Below are 25,427 nucleotides of genomic sequence, written 5' to 3' on the forward strand. Positions count from 1 at the left end.
CTTTTTATAAGAGAAAATATGGCCTCATTTTAAATAAAAGTAAGGTTGAAAAATGTTTTGATGTTAATAGTCTCCTTTCCTAAAATAAAAAAACCTCAAGAAGCTACATTATATTCCCTCATAAACCTGACATCTAATGTGATTCCATACTTTTGTTTGTACGGACAGAAAAGAAAAATTGATTTTCATAAGAAACCTCAAAAATAATATATTTGTTTTATTTCAACTTTAATGCAGAGCTGAACATTTCTAGTAAATAAGGGAATACCATTTGGGGGAACCTTGTCTTTGTGCTACAAAGTCCATGTTTAATTTTTAAAAATTATTTAATATGATTCTCTTTTCGTATGAAACATGAAACTTGACAGGTTTCAGAACTAATTATCCCCTTATTGTAGGACCATGGTAATTACTCTTTGATTTTCAAAAGAGAATGTTAGATTTTTATGTTTTTAATTAAAATTAATGATAATATAGAGAAATTTTAAGAAAACTTAGAAAATTATGAAATGTTACAGTAGGAGAAATCTATAGTAACATGTAGAGTTACCCCCTTTCGTTTTATAAATGAGCACCTACAATTTGTAGCACGTAAGTGGTTTCTTAGTAAATTGCAGAGTACGACAAGACCCTAGAGCATCTAACCCGCATTCCTTGTCATTTTAGATGTGTTGTATTCATTTCCTTCATGAGTAGAACAGGAGATTGTATTTCTAAAAGCAGTGATAGACTGGGGAAGACCAAGAACTTTAAACACTGGGACCACAGAATAGCAGATTCAGAATGCACTGAGAACCCTTGCAGCTCTTCTCCGCTTTGACAAGACACTACAAGGATGGTATCAAAGTGTTTAAGTACATAAGCCAACAACAGTCAAGAGATTTCAACATAGTTTTGAAAGACGGAAGACACATGGAAGAGTGTGAAACTGAAGCAGTAGAACAGAGGAAAAGCATCACCTAGAATATGCACAGGGACCACCTGCAACTGAGGAGGATTCTGACCCCACCTGCAGAAGTAGCTTCATGCTTTGATGCGCATGTAGGAGAGAGGGTGGAGAGTCTCAGTACACATATCGTATTTTACAATTAAAAACCTGCGTACAGAATCGGTCGCTTCTTGAGTGCTGGATGTGGGAGTGGGATGAGACTATTTCATTTTAAGCCCTTCACTACTGCTTGCGTTCACATGTTCATTCATTCAGCATTAATTGAACATATGCTGTGTACCAAGCACTCTTCTAATTTTATATGTGTTTTAACTCATGTAATCCTCACAAGAGCTCTGTGATATGGGAGCTTATCTCCATTTTATAGATGAGGAAGTTGAGGCCTAGAGTTATAGAACTTGTCCAAGGTTATATAGCTAATGGGTAGTGCCAGGCCCATTTGCCTCAGAGAATCTGAATTTTTACAATATAATATAAAAGAGAAATTTAATTACTAATTATAAGCCAAAAAATTGCACATTAAAGAAGATGACAAGTTTTCATCTATCCAGTTAGAGAAAAACACACAGTCTGTCTTTCACACACGTACATCTTGTATTGGCAGGGATTTTCCTTATTAAGCAATTATTTATTGACCGTCTACGTTGTGCTAGGCACAGGTGCTGGGGATAAACACTTAATAAAATACACCCCCTATCTTCAAATAACTTGCACTCTAGGTGAGGAAGTAAGCCAACAGTTATAGTAGAGGTTATATACCAAGTGAGACATCGGTGATGGCAGTATAAAATCTCAGAAATCTTTTGGAAAGAAGTTTGGAGATAGGTACCTCAGAGCCTTAAAAATATTCATTTGCTTTGATCTCAAACTCATTTTTATGGATTTATTGTAAGAATGTTATTCTCAATATGGAAAAAAGCCTTCATGCATAAAAACGGTTATTTTGTCTTATAATATTGAAAAGTTGGAAAGAATTTAAATGTGTAAAATGGTTAACCAGTAAACCCACTCAGTGGAATATTTTGTAGCCCACACAAAAAAATCAAGGTTATGAATCCCCTGATTATATGAGAAATGATTGATTTCAATGTTAAATGGAGAAAAGTTGAACATAAAATTTGATATCCAATACGATGGGAGCTTTGTCCCAGAAAAATCACCCTAGCCAGTGTACAGAAGGGAGGAAGGAGAGCAGATGACAGGAAGGAAGATTATTCCAAAGCCTAATCATTAGTCTTACTTAAGTAATAGAATATCAAGCAATTTTACTTTCTAACTTTTTTGGTTCCATATTTCCACGTAAGGGACATGAATTATTAATACTTTGTAGGAGAGGGGTACACTTTTTCACAAAAATTTCACACTGTGTTCTAATTCCCTCCATTAGAGGGAGAAACTATTTCATGTAATTGCACTTTGATGTGCTATTTAGAACCAGTCAGGAATTTTAGTCTACTTTCCTCTGACTGTGGTGAGGGTTTTTTGTTTGTTTGCTTATTTGTTTAGAATTTCTTTGAAATCAGTTTTAGAAGATTGATTAAACCATTATGTTAAAAGTAGAGGAATTTTGCAATTTTTTTCCCTTTTTTCCCATTGAAAACTTGACTGGCTTTAGTAATGAAACATTAAAGAATTTGAAGTTCTTAGACTCTCAATTTTTTAAACATGTTCTGAATATAAAAATATATGTTCATTGAGCAAATCTTTGAAAACAGTGAACAACTTATTGAAGGAAATAAAAGCCACCTCTGCATGTACACACACCTAATCTGCTCTTTTGTCTTAAAAAAGTATCAAAAATATTTTGCCATGTCACTAAATACTCTTCTACATCAGAGAATTTGATTAAGCTTATGCATCATCTCCCAGGAGAAACGCACAGATATATTTTGAATGTAGAACTCCTGAAGCCCGTTCATTAACTCTGGCTGAGACCTCTTGTCATTCTTTTCTTAGTGGCTTCACAGCGCATTCCTTCATACGGTGAGCTAGTTTTATTGAAACCAATCCCAATTTGGAGGCTCTTAGCTTTCTTCTAGGGTTTGGTTATAAACAATCTTATGACATCATGTTGGTAGATAAATCTTTGCCCACATCTTTAATTTTCTTAGGGTAAACTCCTGATGTAGGATTGTTGTTAGGTACCAAAAGCTACTCTCCAGAAAGTCATACCAGTTCCTCTCCCAATGATGGCATATAATAGAGTTCCTTATTCTTTAAGTGATTGTTCAAAGCAGTTAAAATGTATAAATATACCTTACTGTTTTCATAAGTATAGGTATTCTGACTGTTTATCGCTGCATAAGAAACCACCCCGAAACAGTGGCCCAAAACAATGACAGTCATTTATTTTGTCCACGAACCTGGAGGTTGAGTAGAATATTAATGCTTTTACTACACTCTCACTGACTGAAAACAATACCTATTTGACTAGCTCACAGTTCTGCAGGTCAGAAGTCCAGGCACAGCGTGACTGGGTTTCCTGCTCAGATACACACTGGAACATGTGGGTTCCCTCCTGAGAGTGTTAAAGCACGTGAAATTTAAGTGTAAACATTGAGCCCCAAATGTTGGATGTTCACCATAGTTTGTGTGGGTCACAGAGCTGAAATCAAGATGTCAGTCTGGCTGTGTTAGCATCCAGAGGCTCTGGGAAAGAATGCCTCCAAGCTTCTTCGGCTTGTTGGCATAATTCAGATTCTGCAGTTGCAGGACAGAGGTCCCCATTTCCTTGCTGGCTGTCAGTCGGGGGACGGTCTCAGCTCCTAGAGGCCTCTCGCTTGCCTTCCCTGCCGCAGCATTGGGCTTCTTCAGAGCCAGCAATGGAGGGTCTCCCTCTTGTCCCTTTTGTACTTCAATTCAGGAAGAGTTCAAGTCCTTTTCATGGGGTGCCTGAGTAGGTCACATCCACCTAGAATAATCTCCCTATCTTAAAAAATCAACTGATTTTGAATCTTAATTCCGTCTGCAAAATCCCTTCACTACAGCACCCAGATTTAGGGTTTGATTGTTTAAGTGGAAGGTTTGTGTACTTCAGTAAGTAGGAGTCTTAGGGGCTCTGTTAGAATTCTGCCTATTGCAAGCAGTGTCCCCACTTAAAGGACCGAAGTGTCTTAGTTCCTAAAACTCCTAAGAGAGCTTATCAGTGTTCATTTTATTTGATTGACCTTGGTGAGTGGGAAGACTACCACCTCCGTGAACAGGAACGGCACCCAGCTTCCTGAGTCCACAGTGTGGCTCTGCTACTTAGTGGTGTCACCTTGACTGTGCTGCTCTACTTACTCTACTTCTCTGCCTCTGTTTCCCTCATCTGTAGAATAACATGGAGTTAGTGATTGTTCTTTCCTCGTAGGGTTTTTTTTTAAATAAATTATTTTATTTATTTATTTTTGGCTGCGCTGGGTGTTTGATACTGCTCACGGGCTTTCTCTAGTTGCGTCGAGCAGGGGCTACTCTTCCTAGTGGTGTGCGGGCTTCTCATTGCGGTGGTTTCTCTTGTTGCGGAGCATGGGCTCTAGGCACGCAGGCTTCAGTGGTTGTGACACGGGGGCTCTAGAGCGTAGGCTCAGTGGTCGTGGCGCACGGGCTTGGTTGCTCCGCGGCACGTGGGATCTTCCCGGACCAGGGCTCGAACCCGTGTCCCCTGCACTGGCAGGCGGATTCTTAACCACTGCGCCACCAGGGAAGCCCCCCTCTTAGGGTTTTGATGATTAGATTATTTAATGCCCAGGGAACTCCAGGAACAGTGCTTGACTGTAAATTGCTTTAAAAATGATTACTTTTTTAAAAAATGCTTTTGAATCTGCAATTATGCAATTCAGGTATGTTAAGCATGTTCATTAATAGGACTTCCTACTATAAAGAGACCCACAAATAAAAATAGAAGTTTTCTTTCTTGGTCTTAACTATTTATTTCTGACTTGCTATGTTATACGCATATGCCTTTTATGGTGGGCTGCCACAAATTTATATTGGAAAAAGTGGAATTTAAATAAATCTTTACTATGCTAATTTGATAGATTTTGATAATTCATTTCACTAGCATGGTATGATATTACCAGTAGCAGACTAAAACCTGAGTTCACTTCTGGCTCTGCCCCTAAATCCTGATGAGTCCTATAGCTGGAAAGGCTTTTGGATATTATACTACGAATTAGTTATAATATTTACTCTGTTTGTTTAGGAAAAACTGGAGGAGTGCCTAAAGCAGTTAAAGGAGGAAAGAGTGATAAGACTTAAGGCTGATAAATGAGTCAATGAGGCAAACAATTTCTAATACTTTTGAGAGTGTTTTCGTTTTATTTTGATTTGATTTTAAGCCATACACACATAGTTTGTAAACTTTAAAACTGTAATATGTTGCAAATTGGTTGTATCATATGGACTTTTGCATTTACTGGTATTTAGTGATCATATGATCTACATTCCAGAAAGCATGTTTTTAAAAATGTGAAAATCTCATTTTGTGTGTGTGTGTGTGTGTGTGTGTGTGTGTGCTTTCATATGACACTAGCTTATTTTCTGTTCATGATTCTTTGATTCAAGAAAGCACTTTTTGTGCATATACTGTATATACAGTAGCATACAAGACATGATGAGACTCTCCTGGCAATGAATTAGGAAAGTGAATCATTTAAATAAATTTAAGATATTGGAAAACTTGTACGAATGCAATGCAAGATAAAAATATATACTATAAGAATTACATTAGGTAATGTGCATGAAAGCAGGGCATAATCTAAAAAGTTCCATCTAAATATGCTTTATCATAGGTTGAACGTAGGGAGGAATTTTTCAAAGTGCATCCATTGGATTGGCGGACACTCATTCAATAAGTGTTGAGCACCTGCTTATATAAGGCAAAAGGGGCATCATGAACATAACAGCCTTTCTGAGAAATACTAGAGTTGAGCTTATAAGGGGTTTTAAGTGCATAGGTGATGAGCGGAAGGGGAAGAGTGCACGGGAGTGAATATTTTCAAGAAGCCAAAGAAAATATTGGTGATCGTACATTTAATAAATTGGGTTGGGTATGATGTAGGACTTTTAAACGTAAGCATTAGATAGTTTGCTCACTAAAGTTAATTCTAAACATTCAGCAGAGTTGTAATATGTTTTGTTCAAATCAGATTCTATAATTCACTTTCTAATTTAAGGGAAACTTAAAGCAGGTAATTTTCTAATGTGGAATGAGGCTCCATTATGAATTTAACCAGTTAGAAATGTGATCTTTTGTGAAAGATCATTAATAAAACGATAACTTTGGTTTATTTATGTACCAGCTAAGTGTTATATAGGAAACTTTGTTGGGTGCCTGGGGGTTTTGGTTATTATGTGATATGGTCTCTGTCTTTACTGGTGGCGAGTTAGGTTAATTACAGATTAGTTAATTACAGATTAATTACATTTTGAGTGTTTTAGTTTTGTTCCTTGAAACTAGACAAGACTACTTTTGATGACAATGAGAAAAAAGCATGTCAGACATTTTCAGTCTTCTTTTATAGCTGGAACATGAAAATGCCCAGTTAAGAAATATAAAATTCTCTTTGTCTGAAGGCCTTCATGCCCACTCATTGACAAGCATGATCCTGGATGATGAAGGTGTTTTGGGCAGCACTGAGAATTCTTTTCAGAAGTTCCATGCTTGCTTTCTTGGATCTCCTTAAAGATGCTGGGTTAGTTCATTTCTCTTCATGGCATTCTTCTCTTTGCGACTATAACGGTAGTTTGCTGAGGAACTGGAGCGATTTTCATCACTTACGTGGCCATACTTAGCCAAATTTAGTGTAATTATAGGTAATATAGTTGACATTTTAAAATGAGGAATTAAATTTTTTAAGAAATGCAAATAGGGCAGCCTGCTTTGGTAGAGTGGGGAGCCCATTATAAAAGAGTAACCTGTAGACAGAGTAATTAGTAGGTATAGTTTTTTGTGAAGACTAAATTGAAGGCAGTTTCCATTGAAAATATTTGGGAGTGGATAAGAATTTTCCTATCTTTCATTTATTTTGCTTGTTTGATAAGTTTGAATTAAAGTTATTTTTGTCTTAGACATAAAAATTATTATTAATCTTCAGGGAAGATATAGGTCAGTGGTTCTCAACCGGGAACAATTTTGCCACAATGGCTGGTATAGATCAGTCAGATTTTCATTTACTAGGTCGTCCCCAGATGAATTCTACTGTTAGTAGTCCACCTAAAGAAGAAAAGAAGGCACTTGAAGAAGAAAAATCAGAATCAAAGCAGAGTGCCCCAGTACAAATGCAGAATCTCCAAGTAAGTGGACAGGACAGCACTTAATGATTCTAAGAGTGATTAGCAAAAAGGAAATGACCAAGTCAGAGAGAAAATAATAATGGTCGGTCTCTAATAGTTCACATGCTCGGGAGCTAGAGGACGGTGGAGTCCTCTCCAAATCTGAGATTAGTAAATGTGGGCCCATTTCATGATACTGTATTGTTGTACATAAGAAAACTGGAAGTTCTTTAGAAAATTTATGAGTCTAAAGCAAACTCTCCTTAATGAAGAAAGAAAACATTACAGAAAATATTCCAAATTTTAAATTGTATAAATGTCTATTCTATTCATATTTTATCTAGGTTTCTATTTGTATGCAGTCAGCTTACAATGAAGGAACACTAATGAAGGTACACGTATTGACAGAATTTTTAAAATAAGTAATCTTGACATAGCTAATACGTAAGATATTATAGTGACTCACCTGGTCATGGGAATGGGAGGGGAAACATGTCAGCTTTTCCTCTAGCGTTACTTGGAGCCCCCTTCACCCACCTCAGCCAATCTCAGACTGGTCTTGGGAACTGACAGCTTGAGAACACAGTCTGGTCACAAACTATATACTGTTTACATGTGCCTGGAGGATAGAAAAGAAATTAATTTTCTTACAGAGTAGGGTTTCATTTTTAGTGAGGGAAAGGAAATGGGTAATAACTACCCCAATCACCAAAGTCTGAAAATGTAGCAGACATAGCCTTGGATATAGCTAGGTTAAGTTGAGAATCACTTGGCAAGATAGAATTAGAAAAAAACTGGCTTTGAAATCTTCTGAATAATCAATTACCGTGTTAATAATAAGATCACAGAATAACACTGACGTTTTGAACTCTACTTTTTAATGGTTGGCTTTGTTCATCACTGAATTTTTGTCTTGTCTTTTGTCTTTCCCTCCAGTTTCAGAAAATTACAGGTGATGCTGGGCTTCCTTTGCCTCTCGACTCCTTCCATGTCCCAGTCTCTACTCAGGAGGCCTTAGAAACTTCCAAAGACAACCTGGGGGTCCCAGTCACAGAGCAGCAGCAGGAGTCTTTTGAAGATTTCATTGCTAGAACATGTTCTCCCTTCAGCAGACGTCATTTCTGGAACTGGAAGTCAAAGAAAAGAAGAGGAATTATCTAGAAATAGCAGGTCTTCTTCAGAGAAAATGAGCAAAGCAGGTGAATAAACCAAAAAATACTCTGCTAAGAAACAACCTGGGAAGGACCTGCATTCCTGCTCTGACTCACCTGTAAAGCAGAAAAGCAAAGGAATGGGGCAAAAGAATTCTTTGGTTAATAAAGCAATTAAAAGTGAGTCTTTGAAAAAACACATTTCTGTTAAGAAAGAGAGTCGAATAGTGACTGTTTCATCAAAGACAACTAAAAGTAAACTCAGTCTACTAGAACATTCTGAAAGTGATACTCTTGGATCTGATTGTGAATTTTAAGAAAGCATCCATACTCTATCACGCCTAACATAGGACTAAATCTTTTAAAATTATGTTTTTGCCTTCAAATTTTAATAAACTACTTATGTTTTTATTATAGCATATGGTGTTTTCAATTACTTGACTGGAAGCCATTAGAGAAAGATTTATCTATACTTTTTTATTATAATGAAAGTTTTGGTGTATTTTTCCTTGTGACACTTTGCACCATTCATTCAGCTAGTGTTTTCTGAGGTCTTCATATGTACAGTACTTTTCTGGGTGCCATTGCTTTCAGCAGTGAACAAAATAAAGCCTTTACTCTCCTGGAACTAGCACTCTGTGGTGGGAGAAAACATAAACAACAAAAACAGGGTAAGGGGTAAAAAGAGATGGGAATAATAAATGGAATAGTTTTACCATTTGGTTAAATGTCAAACTATTATAAATCACATGGCCAGAAGCCATTGACGTATTTTAATTCACAATAACCAGAGAGCCTCAAACATTTACCAAGGCACTTAACCATGTTTATGGATTACAGCAACGCTATGAGATTGGGAACTATTACCATCCCCATTTTATAGATGAGGAGTCGGAGGAGACATTATGTGAGTTGCCAAGAATTACACAGCTATAAGTAAGTGGTGAGCTGCGATTTGACCGGAACCCATGCTCTTTTTTTTTTTTAAATGTACGGACTTTATTATGTTTCATTTGTTTCTGATTTATGTGATTACTTTCTTTAAAGATGTTTTTTGATGTTAACCATTTTTAAAGTGTTTATTGCATTTGTTACAGTATTGCTTCTGGTTTATATTTCGGTTTATGGCCACAAGGCATGTGGGATCTTAGCTCCCCGACCAGGGATCAAACTCTCACCCCCTCCATTGGAAGGCGAAGTCTTAACCACTGGACCACCAGGGAAGTCCCCCTTATGTGATGATACTTATGGCAATTTTTTTAAATTTTATTCTTTATTGACGTATAGTTGAATTACAGTGTGTGTTAATTACTGCTGTACAGGAAAGTGACTCAGTTATACATTTATATACATTCTTTTTCATATTCTTTTCCATTACGGTTTATCACAGAATATAGAATATAGTTCCCTGTGCTCTACAGTAGGACCTTTTTGGTTTTTTTTAAATACATCCACTTTTTTTTAAATTAATGTATTTATTTATTTTTTTATTTTTGGTTGCGTTGGGCCTTCGTTGCTGCACGCGGGCTTTCTCTAGTTGCGGTGCGCAGGCTTCTCAATGTGGTGGCTTCTTGTGTTGCAGAGCACGGGCTCTAGGTGCATGGACTTCAGTAGTTGTGGCATCAGGCTTAGTTGCTCTCTGGCATGTGGGATCTTCCCAGACCAGGGCTCGAACCCGTGTCCCCTGCATTGGCAGGCGTATTCTTAACCACTGCGCCACCAGGGAAGTCCCATGTAGGACCTTTTTGTTTATCCATCCTGTATATACACCAGTTTGCATCTGCTAATCCCAAACTCCCAATCCAACCCTCTCCCACCCCCTCCCCCTTGGCAACCACCAGTCTATTCTCTATGTCCTTGGTTATGTTTCTGTTTCACAGATAGGCAGAACCCAGGCTCTTAATTACTTTGTTATCCTGTTTCCTTGTTAAGAGAGGAAGGGTTTAAGGAAGGCACCGAGAGAGCAGCCAGTGAGCAGTGAGCAGTAGAAGTGCAAAACAGTGGGGCTATCAGAAAGCACACCTGTCTCCTTTCCCCATCGTGAGCCGAATTTTTAAACGGCAGAGTATGTAAGAGTATGTGATGACACATCTCTGGATTAAATTATGTCTCTCTGGTAAAACATGTACAGATAAGTCTTTAGTTCATTCAGACTGAAAGGTGAGATCAGAGAAGAGCTGGAGTGTCAGATTTCTTGTAGAAGTTCCTGCCTGATTGATTGTTACTAAGAGGGCTACTACAGTACTAGTTAGTTCATTAGTCATGGATTGAATGTTTGTTAGAGGAGCGAAACAATGAGCAAGATGTAGCGTTGGCCCTTTAGCAGTGGAGTGAGAGGGGAAGACACACAGCAGATGTCTCATCCTGCACGTGACATGCTGCTGTGACGGACATATTCAGGGCGTTTCATCAGTGTTTGTGGAAGAAGAGGGGGAGCTGTGAGGCAAAGAAAAGTCATCGAAAGAGGCAGTCCCTAAGCTAAGTCTTAAAGGACTCGTGAAAAACTGGTGAGTCAGCCGGTGAAGGGCAAGGACACTCAAGGCAGAGAGGACAGCTGGAAGTCCAGAGCCGTGAGTGTGCGAGGGGTGTGTTACGGAGCCACAGGCACAGGCTCTGGCGCATCAGTGCAGTGTCACCAGGCAGTGGCAAGCACCCCTAAAGGAGGCAGCGAGGAGGAGGAGAGCGGGTCTTAGCCATCCATGTGCGTGGAGCTGGTTTCCTCAGAAAATAGCTAAGAATGGAAAGGACAAGTTCAGGTGGCATTTTAGACCACTGACGTCAGTATGGATGAGGAATCTGAAGAAGCCTGGAGACAATTATGCCCCACTCTTCTGAGGAGCAGTGTTTTTTATTTTCGAGTGGGACTTTCACGCTGCCACCTCCTCTCCTGTCCCTACTGAAAGGTTTATAGGCCGGCAGAAGGGAGAACCTGGCTTAAGTAAAGTTAATCAGGTTTCTTTACTGCACAGCTTCTCGGGGCTGCTGTCGGCTAATGTTCATTCTGGATCGTCACAGCAGGCGTATGGTACACAGCCATCCTCAAAGCTATTTGACCCTAGAGTCCTTTTTCAATAGAAGTGTCTAACAACTGGTTCCACCAAACAGCAATTTGGTAACTTCTAGACCAGGTAATAGCAAGAAGAAAGGGGTCTGAAATAAGGTATAGATGAAGGGAGGAAATAAGTTCTAATTGTATTTAGGAAATTACAAGCAAGACTTGATCTTGGGAAGTAAGGAAGAAGTAGGAGGCGGAGGCTGAACCCCCATCTGTGTGACTAAGGTTGGGTGGTGGTATCATTGAGTTTGGAAATAGGGGATAAAGAACTGAATTGGGGAAAAGACTTTAGTTCTGGACATGTAGAATTTTAAAGCACCTGTAGAATTCGGGAGACAAACTGGTAGATAACTGGACCTGCACGTGAAGACATGGAAAGATAAAAATTTCAATGTCATCAGCACTTAGCAGTCATTAAAATCATGAAAATGGATGAGATTTCAGAGAATTGTGAGTACTGACAACGTTTAAGTAATAAGCAGAGAAAGAATTCTGGGAAGGAGAGAGGTGATAGAGTTTCAAGAAGGAGGAAGTAGATGACAGTGTCATCCTTCAGAGAATGTAAGTGTCCATTGGATTTGGGCAGTTAGGTCCCCAGTGACCTTAGAGCAGTTCAGTGAAGTGGTGGACAAGAAAGCCAGATGGCGATAAATTGAGGGTGTAGGGCTGCCTGTGGGGGCCAGGCGGGACTAGTGAAGACAGTGGGAATAGGCTACTCTGAAGGAGTTTGGATGAAAAGAGAAAATAATTAGCAAAAAAGAACTTTTTAGAATGAGAAGGACTTATATTTTATATGTTGAAATGAAGGAACCGATGAAGGAGATCCTGAAGATGTAGATAATAATTTAGAGAACTGGGGAAACATGGACATAGGAATAAGAAAAAAACCTTGCACAGTATGTAAAAATCACTTGTATCCTTCGAGTTGGATGGATACTGGTAAGTTTGGGAGGAAATAAACGTAAGAAGAGATAGAAGTTAAATGAGTTTATACTGATAGCCTCAGTTTTCTTTGACACAGATTTTTCAGAGACACATATATACACATACATAATTACAGTTTTAAAATTCTTTCATAGTTACATGTTTTATTAATCATGTCTGAGAAAAGTCATTGATTTTCATTTTGTACAGCATTATCTTGTAAGGACAAGATACAGTGACAACTTCCAAGCTTTTTGCATATCAGAGCTGAAACTGAAAGTATCTATCTCCATAATTGAATTTTCACTTCTTATTTGTAATCAGTTTATCCTTAGGAGGATACTTTCATAGTGTTTGATCACAGATGAGTTTGGGCATTGCTATCACTCAATAATGTTAAGCATCTGTCAGGTTCTCTCCTATACTATATATTAATTTTTTCTCCATTAAGCAAATATTTATTGGCGGCCTGTGGGAATAAGATACACCTAGGTCCTCTTTCCTTGGTATAGTCACAAAAGCCTCTGAAACTAAATTTCCAAGTCAGGCCATACTAAGGCCTGGCATAATAAGTTTTCATCGTTAACAGTTTTTTTGTGTTTGTGGGGTTTTTTTGTTTTTGTTTTTTGGAAGCAAGGATAAGACACTGTCTTAACTCAGTACTTGTCCATTGATGAATAAGTCAAAGAAGACACTGATGAAGCGTGGTACTTTGAATATCCTTTCCACAGAATAGGTAACGGGCCGTCCTGAAACTCTGGTGAGATGCTTATCATTTTCAGATTTTGGAGTGGCAGAGAAAACCCTATTACACCTTGAATTATCACTAGAAACAGGAATTCAGCCAAATAAAAACAGTGCCTCTGCCCACTGAGGTTGTCAATTTCCATCTTAACAAAAGTGAACATTTCTCCTTTAGATTAAAATCAAGAAAAATCCCCTCTGTCCAGGATGCAATAATGGGGTACAAGAAAGAGGAAAGCTGAAGGTATTCCCTCTTTACACCTGAACAGTGAATTCATTCTGATATCAAATATTTGTTATGATTCTGTTATGACCAGGTGCTTTATTGTGTTTAGAGATCAAGTTACCGTTCCTTCTTGGTAAGTAAGAAAAATCCATGTTTTAGGACTCTGAATAGTAACATTATATATTTTATATATATATTAAAAAATATATATATTATATATAATATATATTCCACCTATTCAACAAAATTGTAATTTTCATCATCTCTTACGAATGATGAACTGTATTTACTCTTTGGAAAGGGCTTATAGGGAATTAAAGTCTCCATATACTTTTCATATAAGACCATGGAAACCAAATTCTCAAGTGGGAGCAAACTCAGGTTTTGCTATGAAGGTTTATGCTTGCCTGGCCTTAGAGTGGTAGGCCAGGAACTCAAGGTGGAGTTTTCTTCCTGTAAGTTACTTTCATTGATGCCACCCTGAAAACATTTGGAGGGAGTATTTTTTGAAATAGCTTTATCTCAGTAACCCTTTAAAAATGCTTCAGGGTATGGGGAACGTAACTGTCAAAATGTTCAAGCAACTCTTGTTGATTTAAGTGTAATTGATCAGGAGCAATACAGGAAAGAGCTGGGTACAAAAGACAAAAGGCCCGAGGCTATTTCATGTATAGTTTTTGCTTATTGTACAAAACAGAGAAAGTTTCATACACTCACACAGCCAAGGTCCCCTACTGTTCTCTCCTTTTAGCATAAATAAAAGAGAGCTAGTTTCTCAATAGCAGCATTCTATCCTTAAGTGAGTACACAGTGATATTCTAATGGTCTCTGGAGCAGGGAATAATTCCGTGGCAGCTCTGACCTCCAGTCACCGGGCTCTCTGTAACTTAAGTCTTTCATGGCCAAGGACTATAATCATTATTTCGATTTCTATTTAGCATCTCAAAATTGAAAGGATTCCATGGACAACAAAACAGGAAGTGATTTCATGAAGTGTTTTAGTATGGATAAAGTAATAAACTATAAAAATACAAATCATCAGTAAAGCTTTTTCTTTCCGGAGAACTATATTCAGAAATTAATGCAAGCATCTAAGGTGCGCATGTGTGTTTTTTCACCCGTGATCATGTTTGTGTGTGTGTGTGTGTGTGTGTGTGTGTGTGTGTGTGTGTGTGCATTCCACTGCTACAGGAGACATGCAAAATAATATCAGATTTGCTACTCTATGAAGTACTGGTTTCTCCCAAGAACTGTGTGCTTGCAGGGTTCGTTCAGGAAGGTGAGTGCCCTACCACCACATCGCAGTCATATCTCATCACCTTCGGCAGCAATAATTTACACTTTAACCTTACATGCAGGCGTATTAAATTACTATTACTCATCAGAACTTGCTTATTAATAAAACAAGCTGAATTAGCCACTGCAGAATCATATTTGGAAATTCAATGACAATTTTACATTTTTAATAAAGGCTCAGAAATATTATTGCAGAGCAGGTGGTACAGAAAACTGTGGTCAAATTTGACATTCATTAATAATTGAAGTGTGGAACGTGACAGGTGAAAATTGATATTGATTTCTTTAATATTTGGAAGAGTTCTAAAAGCTAAATAAAATGAGATAACATGACATATCAAGTCTCACTGATTTCTTTGATCACCTCCTCCCCACATATCACTCCTTTGCCTACCATGTTTTGAATAATTCAATGCCCATGGTCTTTCCAGCTCAGTGCATTATAAAACACACTCAAGCTGGGTTTCAATCATATTAGACTGAAAGCTGAACTTTTTATGAAGGATTATTTAAAACAAAATGCGTCTTGAGCCCAACAGCCTTTGAAACCAAACAATCCTGGGAGTTCAGTGAGGAAATGTCAACACTGTGGAGAACTTTTGGATTCAGAAAATTCAGTAATCCTATTTGATGTATGTTAACCGTATCAATATTAACAACCTTCTGCTTGATTTCAGCACTGATTTGAGAGCTGAGTTACTGATTTGAGAGCTGAGTTAACTAGTTGTGAAAGCACTGAGAGAGTTGTTCTTGGGTTGAACTTGACCTGCCTCTGGGAATGCTCTCTGTTCTATCCATCTTGAAAAGCTTTATTCAAGTGCATTTCTCTGCCTTCCTTCTTCTCACCTGCACCCCTTGGGAAAACGAAAGATGCTCAAATATAGATGTTAACACTGCAGATGCTCTGTTTGGCAATGGTGTCTTTCAGCTTCCCAATAAAAAATTATATTGCTGACCACCCATTTGACTGAAAAGTGACTCATTTTACTGACAGATATCTGGATTGAGATGCCAAAAGAAATAGGTCATTTCAAATTTCCTTTTTAATTTGAAGTCATAGCTTTGTGTTGCAACACTACTTGTTCAAAAGTTAGATCATGAAGGTTCCTTCCTATGACCTCCAAATAATTAATCAAAATGTTCTTCATTCGGCTATATAAAAAGCAAGCAGAATAGTCCTAATTATCAATCTTTCTCTTGAGTCATATAGTTCTTGTAATTCCAAGGACGAGAAACTCAAATGTAAAGTGTTACAGTAGCCAAGCATACCAGCACTGTTATCTAACCATTCAGCAATTTTCTCTGCCAAGTCACTCTGAACCTTAGACTAGTGAGAATGTCTTTTTAATTAATTTTTAAGGTTCTCCTCTTTTGAGGTAAAAAATGGTCACAATTTTATAAGTAAAATTAAAGAAAAAACACAAAATAGACCATCTGAGATATTTCCATTAGGCATTACATATATATATAAATATACATAATTTTAATATATATACATATATAAATGCACTGGGATAAATCTCCATCTTCCGTGTCAGTCGGACATAGGTCCGTTTTCTTAGGAATAGGGAACTCCTTTCACAATGGAAGTGAGGAAATTGGCTGGACCATCCTTCTTGAATATAATTCCATGAAGCCACCATTGAAGGTTGTCTGGATCGTGGTTCCTTCTAGCAATCTACTACTCCAACAGTGTGTAGTTCATCAAATTCAGGTCTTTCTGAAGCCAGGCTAGAAATACAAAGTGAGGTGGACGACTAAGGTAACTGACCAACAAGGAGGAGGAAGAGGAGCAAAACAATTTCCCAATTTAATTTTTTCCCATATTCTCTGTGCTTTACAAGGGAAAAAAAATTTGGGTCTGAGTTCCTTTCATTCTGAGCCATTGTTGGTTCAAAGTCTGAGAAAAAAAAAAAGGTAAAAACGAAAATATGGAGTCCAGAATTCCGTTAGCTCTCTTGCATGCAATAACACTACTTAAAAGGCCTTCCAAAATGAAGGGGTAAACTTCTAGAAATATAGCCCAATCTTTTCAATCTAAACAAGTAAACACTAAAAATATATTTTAGAAATCCAGCAAACACACTAACCACAGTCAAAGCAAAGGAAGGCTTATGGCTTACCAAATGACAGTGGCTGTCTACAAGAGAGAGAAAGAGAATACTCCAAAATTCTATCTGACCTGGCAGAGCTCAGCACAGCTACTATTCTTCTTTCCTAAAACCAAGGCATAAAGAAATTGAATAAAACTTGCCAAAATGTCACCCGCTGCCTCCAAAAGCAGGTTAAAGAAGGGAGTGTCCAGAAATCAGGATGAAGTAAACTACTTAGAGAAGCCCCTTCTCCTATCAGTGGACCACCAGGGTAATAAAATGATAATAGGCCTTTTTGTCATCTTCTTTTTATAATTTATATATTTACATTTCAGTTAACATTTTAAAAATATCCAATCAGAATGACAGGCCTTTCCAGAAGTATCAGTTTTTTTAACCCTCACCCTTTTACAAATGTGAAAACTGAGGCTCAGTATAGCTGTCAAGGAATTTTCCTAAATCATTGAAGCTGTAAATTTGGGACCTAAGTCTAAATCAGTTTCTCATTTTATCCTGGCTAACTTCTTAAAATTCTGTTTAGGGACATGGGGAGGGGGAAGGGTAAGCTGGGACGAAGTGAGAGAGTGGCATGGACATATATACACTACCAAATGTAAAATAGATTGCTAGTGGGAAGCAGCCAAATAGCACAGGGAGACCAGCTGGGTGCTTTGTGACCACCTAGAGGGGTGGGATAGGGAGGGTGGGAGGGAGACGCAAAAAGGAGGGGATATGGGGATATATATATACGTACGGCTGAGGCACTGTTATACAGCAGAGACTAACACAACATTGAAAAGCAATTATACTCCAATAAAGATGTTAAAAATATATATATATGAAAGCTATACTATAAAATAGATACAGTGATAATATATCTGAGAGGTGGAATTATGGCTGCTTTTTAATCTATTTTTGGATTATTTGATTACTTGATTTCTCTATAAAGAATATGAATCCCTTGTGTAATAAAAGTTACTCAAAACCCCAAAAAACAAAACAAAACAATTCTGTTTAGGAAAAGAGGATAGAATGAAGGTTTGAGCATAGAAATCATCTAGAAATCACTGAAGATACTGGGCCTGTAGTGCAGTTTCATTTGTAGTGGGTTTGGCTTACATTCTTATATTTCGTTTTATTTCTATACAACTATCAAAGAAGGAGAAAGAAGTTGGGTAATATTTGCATTTGCAACTAATTAAAGCAGAACTGCTTTTAGCTTTAACAAAAAGATCGTTTTGTGATCTCAGATTAACATCTTTATTCTTAAATGGAGCATAAATAACATTTATTGGCTAAGATTATTTGCAATAAACAAGACTGTTTACTGTTTACCACCTAGCAGATGACTATTTGTAAGTCTCACTGAGTATGCTAAAAGCTTATACTGAGCTCTCATTTTACCAGAGTGAATTTAAATTAACTTCAGCAGCCAGAATTAATGAAACCGGGTAAATGATGCAAAGATATTCCACAGGGTATTCTGTTTTAATTAGAGATAGAAAATGTGAGTCATTAGAGGTTTTTAAAAATGTTGCATTCTATTACTTTCTCATATTTTAAATCTAGGAATATAGATGAAAACTAAAACATGTTAGCCACCTTAGTTCAGTTTTTAATGTATATCAGCTCTGAATTTATATTGAGTGAATAGTAAAGAGTCTGAATGAAGGACATAATCTGGAGGCATTCAGGTACAAGTAATAAACTTTATTAGAAGTCGAGTATCTGTTAATTAGCAGGCAGCTATATACCTTAACTATAAAGCCACTACAATTCAAACATTGTAGCATTACTACATGAATGAACACATATACAAATTAAACAGAAAAGAATATCCACAAATAGTTCTAAGTATGTCTGGGAAGTTTGATTGTGATAAAGTCAAGGTATAATCTTTAAAATTGATGCCTAGAAAACTACACACCCATTGAAAACTAAAGTCTGTACCTCACACTACATACCAAAATAAATTACACCAGTTGCACATGTAAGAAGCTTGCAAGTTGCCACTTTATCCTAACAAGATGTGTCTTTTACAAATGTTTTCTCCCACTCTGTGGCTTTTCTTTTCATTATCTTGATAGTGATTTTCACAGAGCAGAAATTTTCTATTTTAATGAAGTCTAGCTTATCAATTCTTTCTTTCATGGATTGTGCCTTTGGTGTTATATTTTAAAAGTCACTGCCATACCCAAGGTCATCTAGGTTTTCTCCTACGTTATCTTCTGGGAGTTTTACAGTTTCGTGTTTTACATTTAGGTCTGTGGTTCATTTTGAGTTAATTTTTATGAAGGATATAAAGTCTGTGTCTAGATTTTTTTTTTTTTTTTACTATGGACATCCAGTTGTTTCCACACTGTTTGATGAAAAGACTATCTTTGCTCCATTGTACTGCCTTTGTTCTTTTGCCAAAGATCAGTTGACTGTATTTATGTGGGTCTATTTTGGGGCTCTTTATTCTGTTCCATTGATCTATTTGTTCTTTCACCAATACCACCCTGTCTTGATTACTGCACCTTCATAATAAGTCCTCAAGCTGGGTAGTGTCATCCCTTCAACTTTGTCCTTCTTCAATGAGGTGATAGCTATTCTGGGTCTCTTGCCTCTTCATATGGACTGTAGAATCAGTTTGCCAATATCCATAAAATAACTTGCTGGGATTTTGATTGGGATCGCACTGAGTTTCTATACATTAAGTCAGACAGAACTGACATTTTGATAATACCGAGTCTTCCTATTCATGAACATGCAATATCTCTCCATTTTTGTAGTTTTCCTCCTATAGAGGTTGTACTTATTAGATTTATACTGAAGTATTACATTTTTGGCAGTGCTAATGTAAATAGTGTGGGTTTTTTTTTTAACCTATTCCACTTGTTCATTATTGGTATATAGGAAAGTAATTGCCTTTTGTATATTAACCTTGGATCCTGCAACCTTGCTATAATCACTTATTAGCTACAGGAGTTTTGTGTCAACTCTTTAAGATTTTCTACATAGATGATCATGTCATCTGTGAACAAAGACAGCTTTATGTCTTCCTTCTCAATCTGTACACTTTTATTTCCTTTTCTTGCCTTATTGCATTAGCAAGGACTTGCAGCACAATATTGAAAAGTTGTAATAAAGGAGGACATCCTTGCCTTGTGCTTAATCTTAGTGGGAAAGCACTGAGTTTCTCTCCAGTAAGTATGATGTTAGCTATTGGTTTTTTGTAGATCGTATTTATCACGTTAAGAAAGTCCCTGTCTATTCCTAGTTTACTCAGAGTTTTTCTCATGACTGCATGCTGGATTTTGTCAAATGCTTCTTCTGCATGTATTTATATGTTTTTTTTTTCCTTTTTTGTGTTGGATGGATATTAATTTTCAAGTGTTGAACCAGCCTTACATACCTGACACAAATCCCATTTGGTCATGGTATGTAATTGTTTTTATACTTTTTTGCCTTCAATTTGCTAACATTTTGTTGAGAATCTCTGACACAATTTTTATCACATTTCTACTCTAAAAGGTTTGGGAGTCTAACGAATTTAAGCTATTAATTAGTCTTATCAAACTGTGCTTGTTATTCAAAGATACACCACAGCAGAACCCTGAGGGAATGGATGGTGAATGGTAAGGCCTGAATTTACACTTCTTTTATTCTTTATACCCTGAACCCGTCTCTCAACAAGTGTTTACGGCTGATGTTTATTTTTTTTGAAATTAGACATAGCTCACTCCATTCATTCATTCAACAGATTCTACAGCAGAAGGGAGGCTTCTAAGGAGGTAGTGTGTATTAGTGGGGCTGCAGGTTATTACAGGGAATCCAAGCAAGGCCTCATAATGGAGATGGTGATATTTGAGAAAAGACCTAAAAAAGTGAGTGGATGAGTACTGTAGATAGTAAAGAGAACAGCAATTCAGGTAAAGGGAACAGCAAGTGAAAATGTCTGCCTACTATACTTGTTGGACATCAAGGACTAAAGAGTATAAGGTGTTTGGAAAAGAGTGAGCAAGGAGTAGAGGTAGAGGAGATGAGATCAAATATATCATGTGGAGGGTAATCATGTAGCAACTTTCCAGCATTTTAAGAACTTCAGCTTCAACTACGATGAAGGGGAAGACACTGAAGTCACATAATTCTTCTGACTTAGATTCTCAAAGGGTTCTCTGGCCACTGTGTTAAGGACACATTTCAGAGGGCTAATAATTAAGATGACAGACAACGAAATCTTAATCCTGAGTGGTAACAGTGGAAAAATCGAGGAACTGTCAAATTCTGGTTCTATCTCAAAGATAGGGCCGACACATTTTGCTTCTGTATTGGATGTGAAAGAAGAGAGAAAGGAAAAAGTCAAAGATGAATCACATTTTGTAACTGAGCACCAGGAAGAATGGAGCTGCCCTTTTCTGTTTTGGAAAGTCTACAGGAAAAGCATGAGTGACTATGTGTGTATTTGATTGCAAGGTATATTAAGTTTGGGATGTCTATTAAATGACAAAACAGAGATATTCTGTTAGTAAGCAGTCTTGTTAGGTGGACCCAGTCCGTAAAGGACAACCATCAACCTACCTAATCTGCTCAATTTGAAGACCCATAAAGGACTTTGGGGCATTAGTGTAAAGAGGGCTTCCTTTTGCGTTTGTGTGTATGTGTGTTATTTGCTTTGACACTGTGGTTAGGCTAAAGTAGCACTCTTCTGGGCTTTCATCTTTGGCAACTTTTTTCTCACCAAGAAGCTTTCTTATTGGGTTGACGCCAAATGAGTATTTGCCTGATTCTTCATGTCCTGATTCTTTAACTATTTTCCTAGTTTGGACAGCCACAAATTTGGTTAGTATTTGTTAATTTCACCCTTCAGTGTGGACACACTTGAAGCCAAGTGAATTCCCACCACACTGATGGTAGACTCCATCTGAGCATGCTCAAAAGAGCACAGAAGGTTGTCCACGGGGAGGGTACTATCAGAGGCTGATTGACAGTATCTGTGTTGTAGACCAACTTAAGGGCAAACACATACGGTTCTTACGCTTTCCTGCTCCTGATAATAGGCAATGGCAGGCTCTGGATCACAATGTTTGAACCCAGCAGGAATAGTTTTGCACTCTATGTGGCATGACTATGATAAGGGGTCTATATCTTATCTAGCATGTATCTTCTTTTTTATGCTACACAAATACAAGGCTGTCACTTTCTGAGACAATAAACTTTCTCTGGCTATGACAGATTCAAAGCAGATGCCAAGTTAGAAACATTTCTGAATTAGGTGATTTGGGTTCCCTGACCAGGTTAAAAAAACAAAACAAAACTGTTTTTCTTCTTGGTTTCACATTTAAACAATATGAGTTAGTCTAAACTATATGACCAAAAAATAGAACTACTAAAATAACAGGCCCTTATCATTATTATTTTGATATAATAAATAATAGAGGGATATTGTTTTACTAATAATTACCAGCATTTAGTAATGACAAGCCAAACATTAAGCCTTTAGGAAATTTGTGAACTCCTTCATTTCTCACAATAACTGTCAGATTGGTACCAGTATTTATCACCATTGATGAAGAAACTCAGTTTCAGAGGAAGACACTGAGGCACAGAGAGGGTAAATGTAACTTGTCCATAATTGCCTGAGCTGCTATGCTAGTCTGCTTCATCAACCACTATCACCACTATCACATTTCTTTAATTGGACTTTAGATTCAGATAAACAATTTTTCCTGGTTGCAGGGAAATCATTTAACAAGCCCAGATTGCAATGCTTGAAATGCAAGTCTGAGCCCAAATCTGAGAACCCTAAACCATGTGATCACTAAAAATACTGAGTATCAATTCTGAGCCTTCTAGTATGAGTTTGCATTTAAAATAACAGGTCCAGGGGCTTCCCTGGTGGCGCAGTGGTTGAGAATCTGCCTGCCAATGCAGGGGACATGGGTTCGAGCCCTGGTCTGGGAAGATCCCACATGCCGCGGAGCAACTAGGCCCGTGAGCCACAATTACTGAGCCTGCGCATCTGGAGCCTGTGCTCCGCAACAAGAGAGGCCGCGATAGTGAGAGGCCCGCGCATCGCGATGAAGAGTGGCCCCCGCTTGCCGCAACTGGAGAAAGCCTTCGCACAGAAACGAAGACCCAACACAGCCATAAATAAATAAATAAATAAATTTAAAATAAATGTGATTTGAATAAAATATAAAATCTGGTTTAAAAAAAAAAAAGGATTCCTTCTAAAAAAATAAATAAATAAATAAAATAAAATAAAATAAAATAACAGGTCCAATTAGGAATAAGTGTACAAATGGCATTCTAGGAGGGACTATATCCAACAGGTGTTTTAAATTCCTTTAGTGGCAATTAAAAAGTATGAAGGCATTTCCTGCAATATTAAATGAGCTGATTTCCTTTTGGTGGGTAAACACTGAACTTTGTATACAAAACTTAACCTGAAAGTATTTTCTAAGTATCCTGCTATTACTCTACTCAAAGTTAGCCTTGTTATCTTCTTTAACAAACAAGAATGGTAAGACACAGTCTCAGTCAGTATAGTACGGATAAATCATTTGCAGTCTTGGGGAAACTTGTACCTTAACGAGTGTCTTCAATTTGGGGAAGACAGGAATTCACAATTGCCATTCTCTATGCATATTATTGCCATATAAACTAACTCCAGCAAAAGAAAGCTATAGTTAGGTAGATCCTTTCATAAAGTGATGCAGTCACTCAGGAATACTTTATAACCTAAACCGACTGGACAGTCGGTAACCAATGAATTATCCTAATGCTGATGCATCTGAGAGGTCCTTTATTCCAATGACTTTCACTGCTATTCTTCTCTTTTCTTTTTGGGATTAAGAACTATGCATAAAGTCTTACTTACTCTAAGGTTCACCTTGTACCTCTCCTGTCATACAACTCGTCACTTTCCCCATCATATGGCACCAAATGCCAAAAAGAAATCTGAATACTCTGCGGTCATGGCACAGGTATTTCTAAAGAGATGAACACCTGTTCAAAAATCACTAATCCGAGAATAAATATATGGGGAAATGAACTGGGGACATGAACCGAATCAACTGAAACTGTGAGAGGCCAGCAGGGCAGATATGTGTGTCTGTATGTGCCTTAAAGAATAATGTTCTCTATGAGAAAAAATGCTTTATTGCCCCAAACTTTAATCCAATTAATATCTGGGAATATATTTCAAGACCACTTGTATATATGTGTATGTACATAATGTTAGCATTGTATATTATTTGTGTTACGTTCTCCCTTCTATTCATGGGAATATGTTGCCTTTAACGTTTAACCTTTCTTGTTGATCTTGTACATGGATGAAGGTTCACACAGTAAGATAAGTTCAAGGATTTCTTTCTCCAATACCATTGATATGAATTCCTATTACTTAATTTCTTTTTGATAGATTTTCAGATGACAGTCCAAGATAGTTCTGCCAATGGAAATCACAGGACTACCAAATATGGAAAAGACTTTGGAACACTTACAGTGTGTTTTCATGGTCTGCATCAGAATTCCACAGAAGGCTTTTGGCTGAGTTGACAGTGAAATGAGAATGGAAAGTTAGTGTATCCGTTACTTTTCAGTGTGGTATTTTTTCTTTTCTACTATTCTACCATGTATTAGAAATTACGTAAAAATCAGGAGAAGAGAAATGGTTAAGAAAAAATATAATCTGTCATGTTAAAGACATTCGGCACTTACCTAGACTCACAGGTAACATGAGAGAACATGAGAGCTGGCTTGTGAGAGCTAACCTTGTTCCAATTCCCTCACTGTACTGATGAAAAGCTTTGAGGCTCAAAGAAGGAAGTGACCCTGCCAGAAGCATACCGTGAATCAGTGATGAAAGGGAGACTCCTTGGCTTCTGTAGAGCCATGCCTCTGTGCACAAGGTATTAAAGAAGCATTAATTAAATGCCCCTTTACCTAACAACGTGGAGCTTAATCATAGGGTTTGGGCTTCTTCTCTCTTCTTTTCTTTTGCTTTCTCTTTTACATCCTTGGGGACCTTAGTTTTAAGTTGCTCTCTTGAACTGGATTTACAAGACATTTATTTTCACTAGCCCTTATTGTTTTGGATTGTAGGCTGAATTTTTAAGAAGTTGGGGAAGGATACTGAACTGCCAAAAGTTAACAGATTATTGGCAAAGAAATAAAAATAATTATAATGCCAATTTCCCTGGGTATTCCCTGTGTACTTTAGGGGTAAAAATAGTATTTGTAAAGTGATTTCAAAATGTGCAAATATTACCTGTGGGACATAACCTACTGGTTAAGAGCACTAACTCTGAAATTAATTTGCTTGGATCTTTTTTCCCCAGCTCCACCACTTATTAGTGGTGGGACTTCAGGAGTGTTACTTCTTTGTGTTTCACTTCCTCTTTGAAAAACAACCTCCTCTTAATAACCTCACCCATTTTACAGAGCTGTGGCGTGGAGTTAATACAGGTAGAGTGCTTAGGAATCCATGCCACCCTTAAGTCTTTTAAAATCAATCTTACTATTGTTGTTACTACTATTATTATTTTGTTAGCTGCCCTTGAAAAAGTTTGCCAGCAGTACTCACTTGCTTTTCTTTTTGTTGTATATTCTCTACATCCCACTTAAGCGTTCTACCAAACCCGAAAAGGCTCTTTTCAGATATTTTACACCTCTTTACTTGTCTGTCACAGCAAAAGTAAAAGGAGTGTGGCTCCCCTTGACTGAACAAACCAGAACTTTGGTTTTC

At 37.4% G+C, this 25,427-nt stretch overlaps 1 protein-coding gene and 1 long non-coding RNA gene across 2 annotated transcripts; one reads left to right on the forward strand and one right to left on the reverse strand.

Moving 5' to 3' along the window:
• Positions 1-7,065: 7,065 nt before the first annotated feature.
• LOC309654206 lies at positions 7,066-8,141 on the reverse strand. Its single transcript, XR_014260024.1, has 3 exons — positions 8,065-8,141; positions 7,671-7,823; positions 7,066-7,145 (listed from the first exon to the last, which is right to left on the reverse strand). It is a non-coding gene; the product is annotated as an uncharacterized lncRNA (long non-coding RNA).
• On the forward strand, positions 7,073-8,365 carry LOC309654205 (centrosomal protein of 78 kDa-like; the record flags this gene model as incomplete). The annotated part of the gene is made up of 2 exons (XM_082478806.1): positions 7,073-7,225; positions 8,141-8,365. The coding sequence occupies 2 exons, from the start codon at positions 7,073-7,075 to the stop codon at positions 8,363-8,365; spliced, it is 378 nt and encodes a 125-aa protein (XP_082334932.1).
• Positions 8,366-25,427: the final 17,062 nt, after the last annotated feature.

Source organism: Balaenoptera physalus (genome assembly GCF_965194825.1).
Source record: "Balaenoptera physalus genome assembly, contig: HAP1_SCAFFOLD_2254, whole genome shotgun sequence".
Lineage (NCBI taxonomy): Eukaryota > Metazoa > Chordata > Mammalia > Artiodactyla > Balaenopteridae > Balaenoptera > Balaenoptera physalus.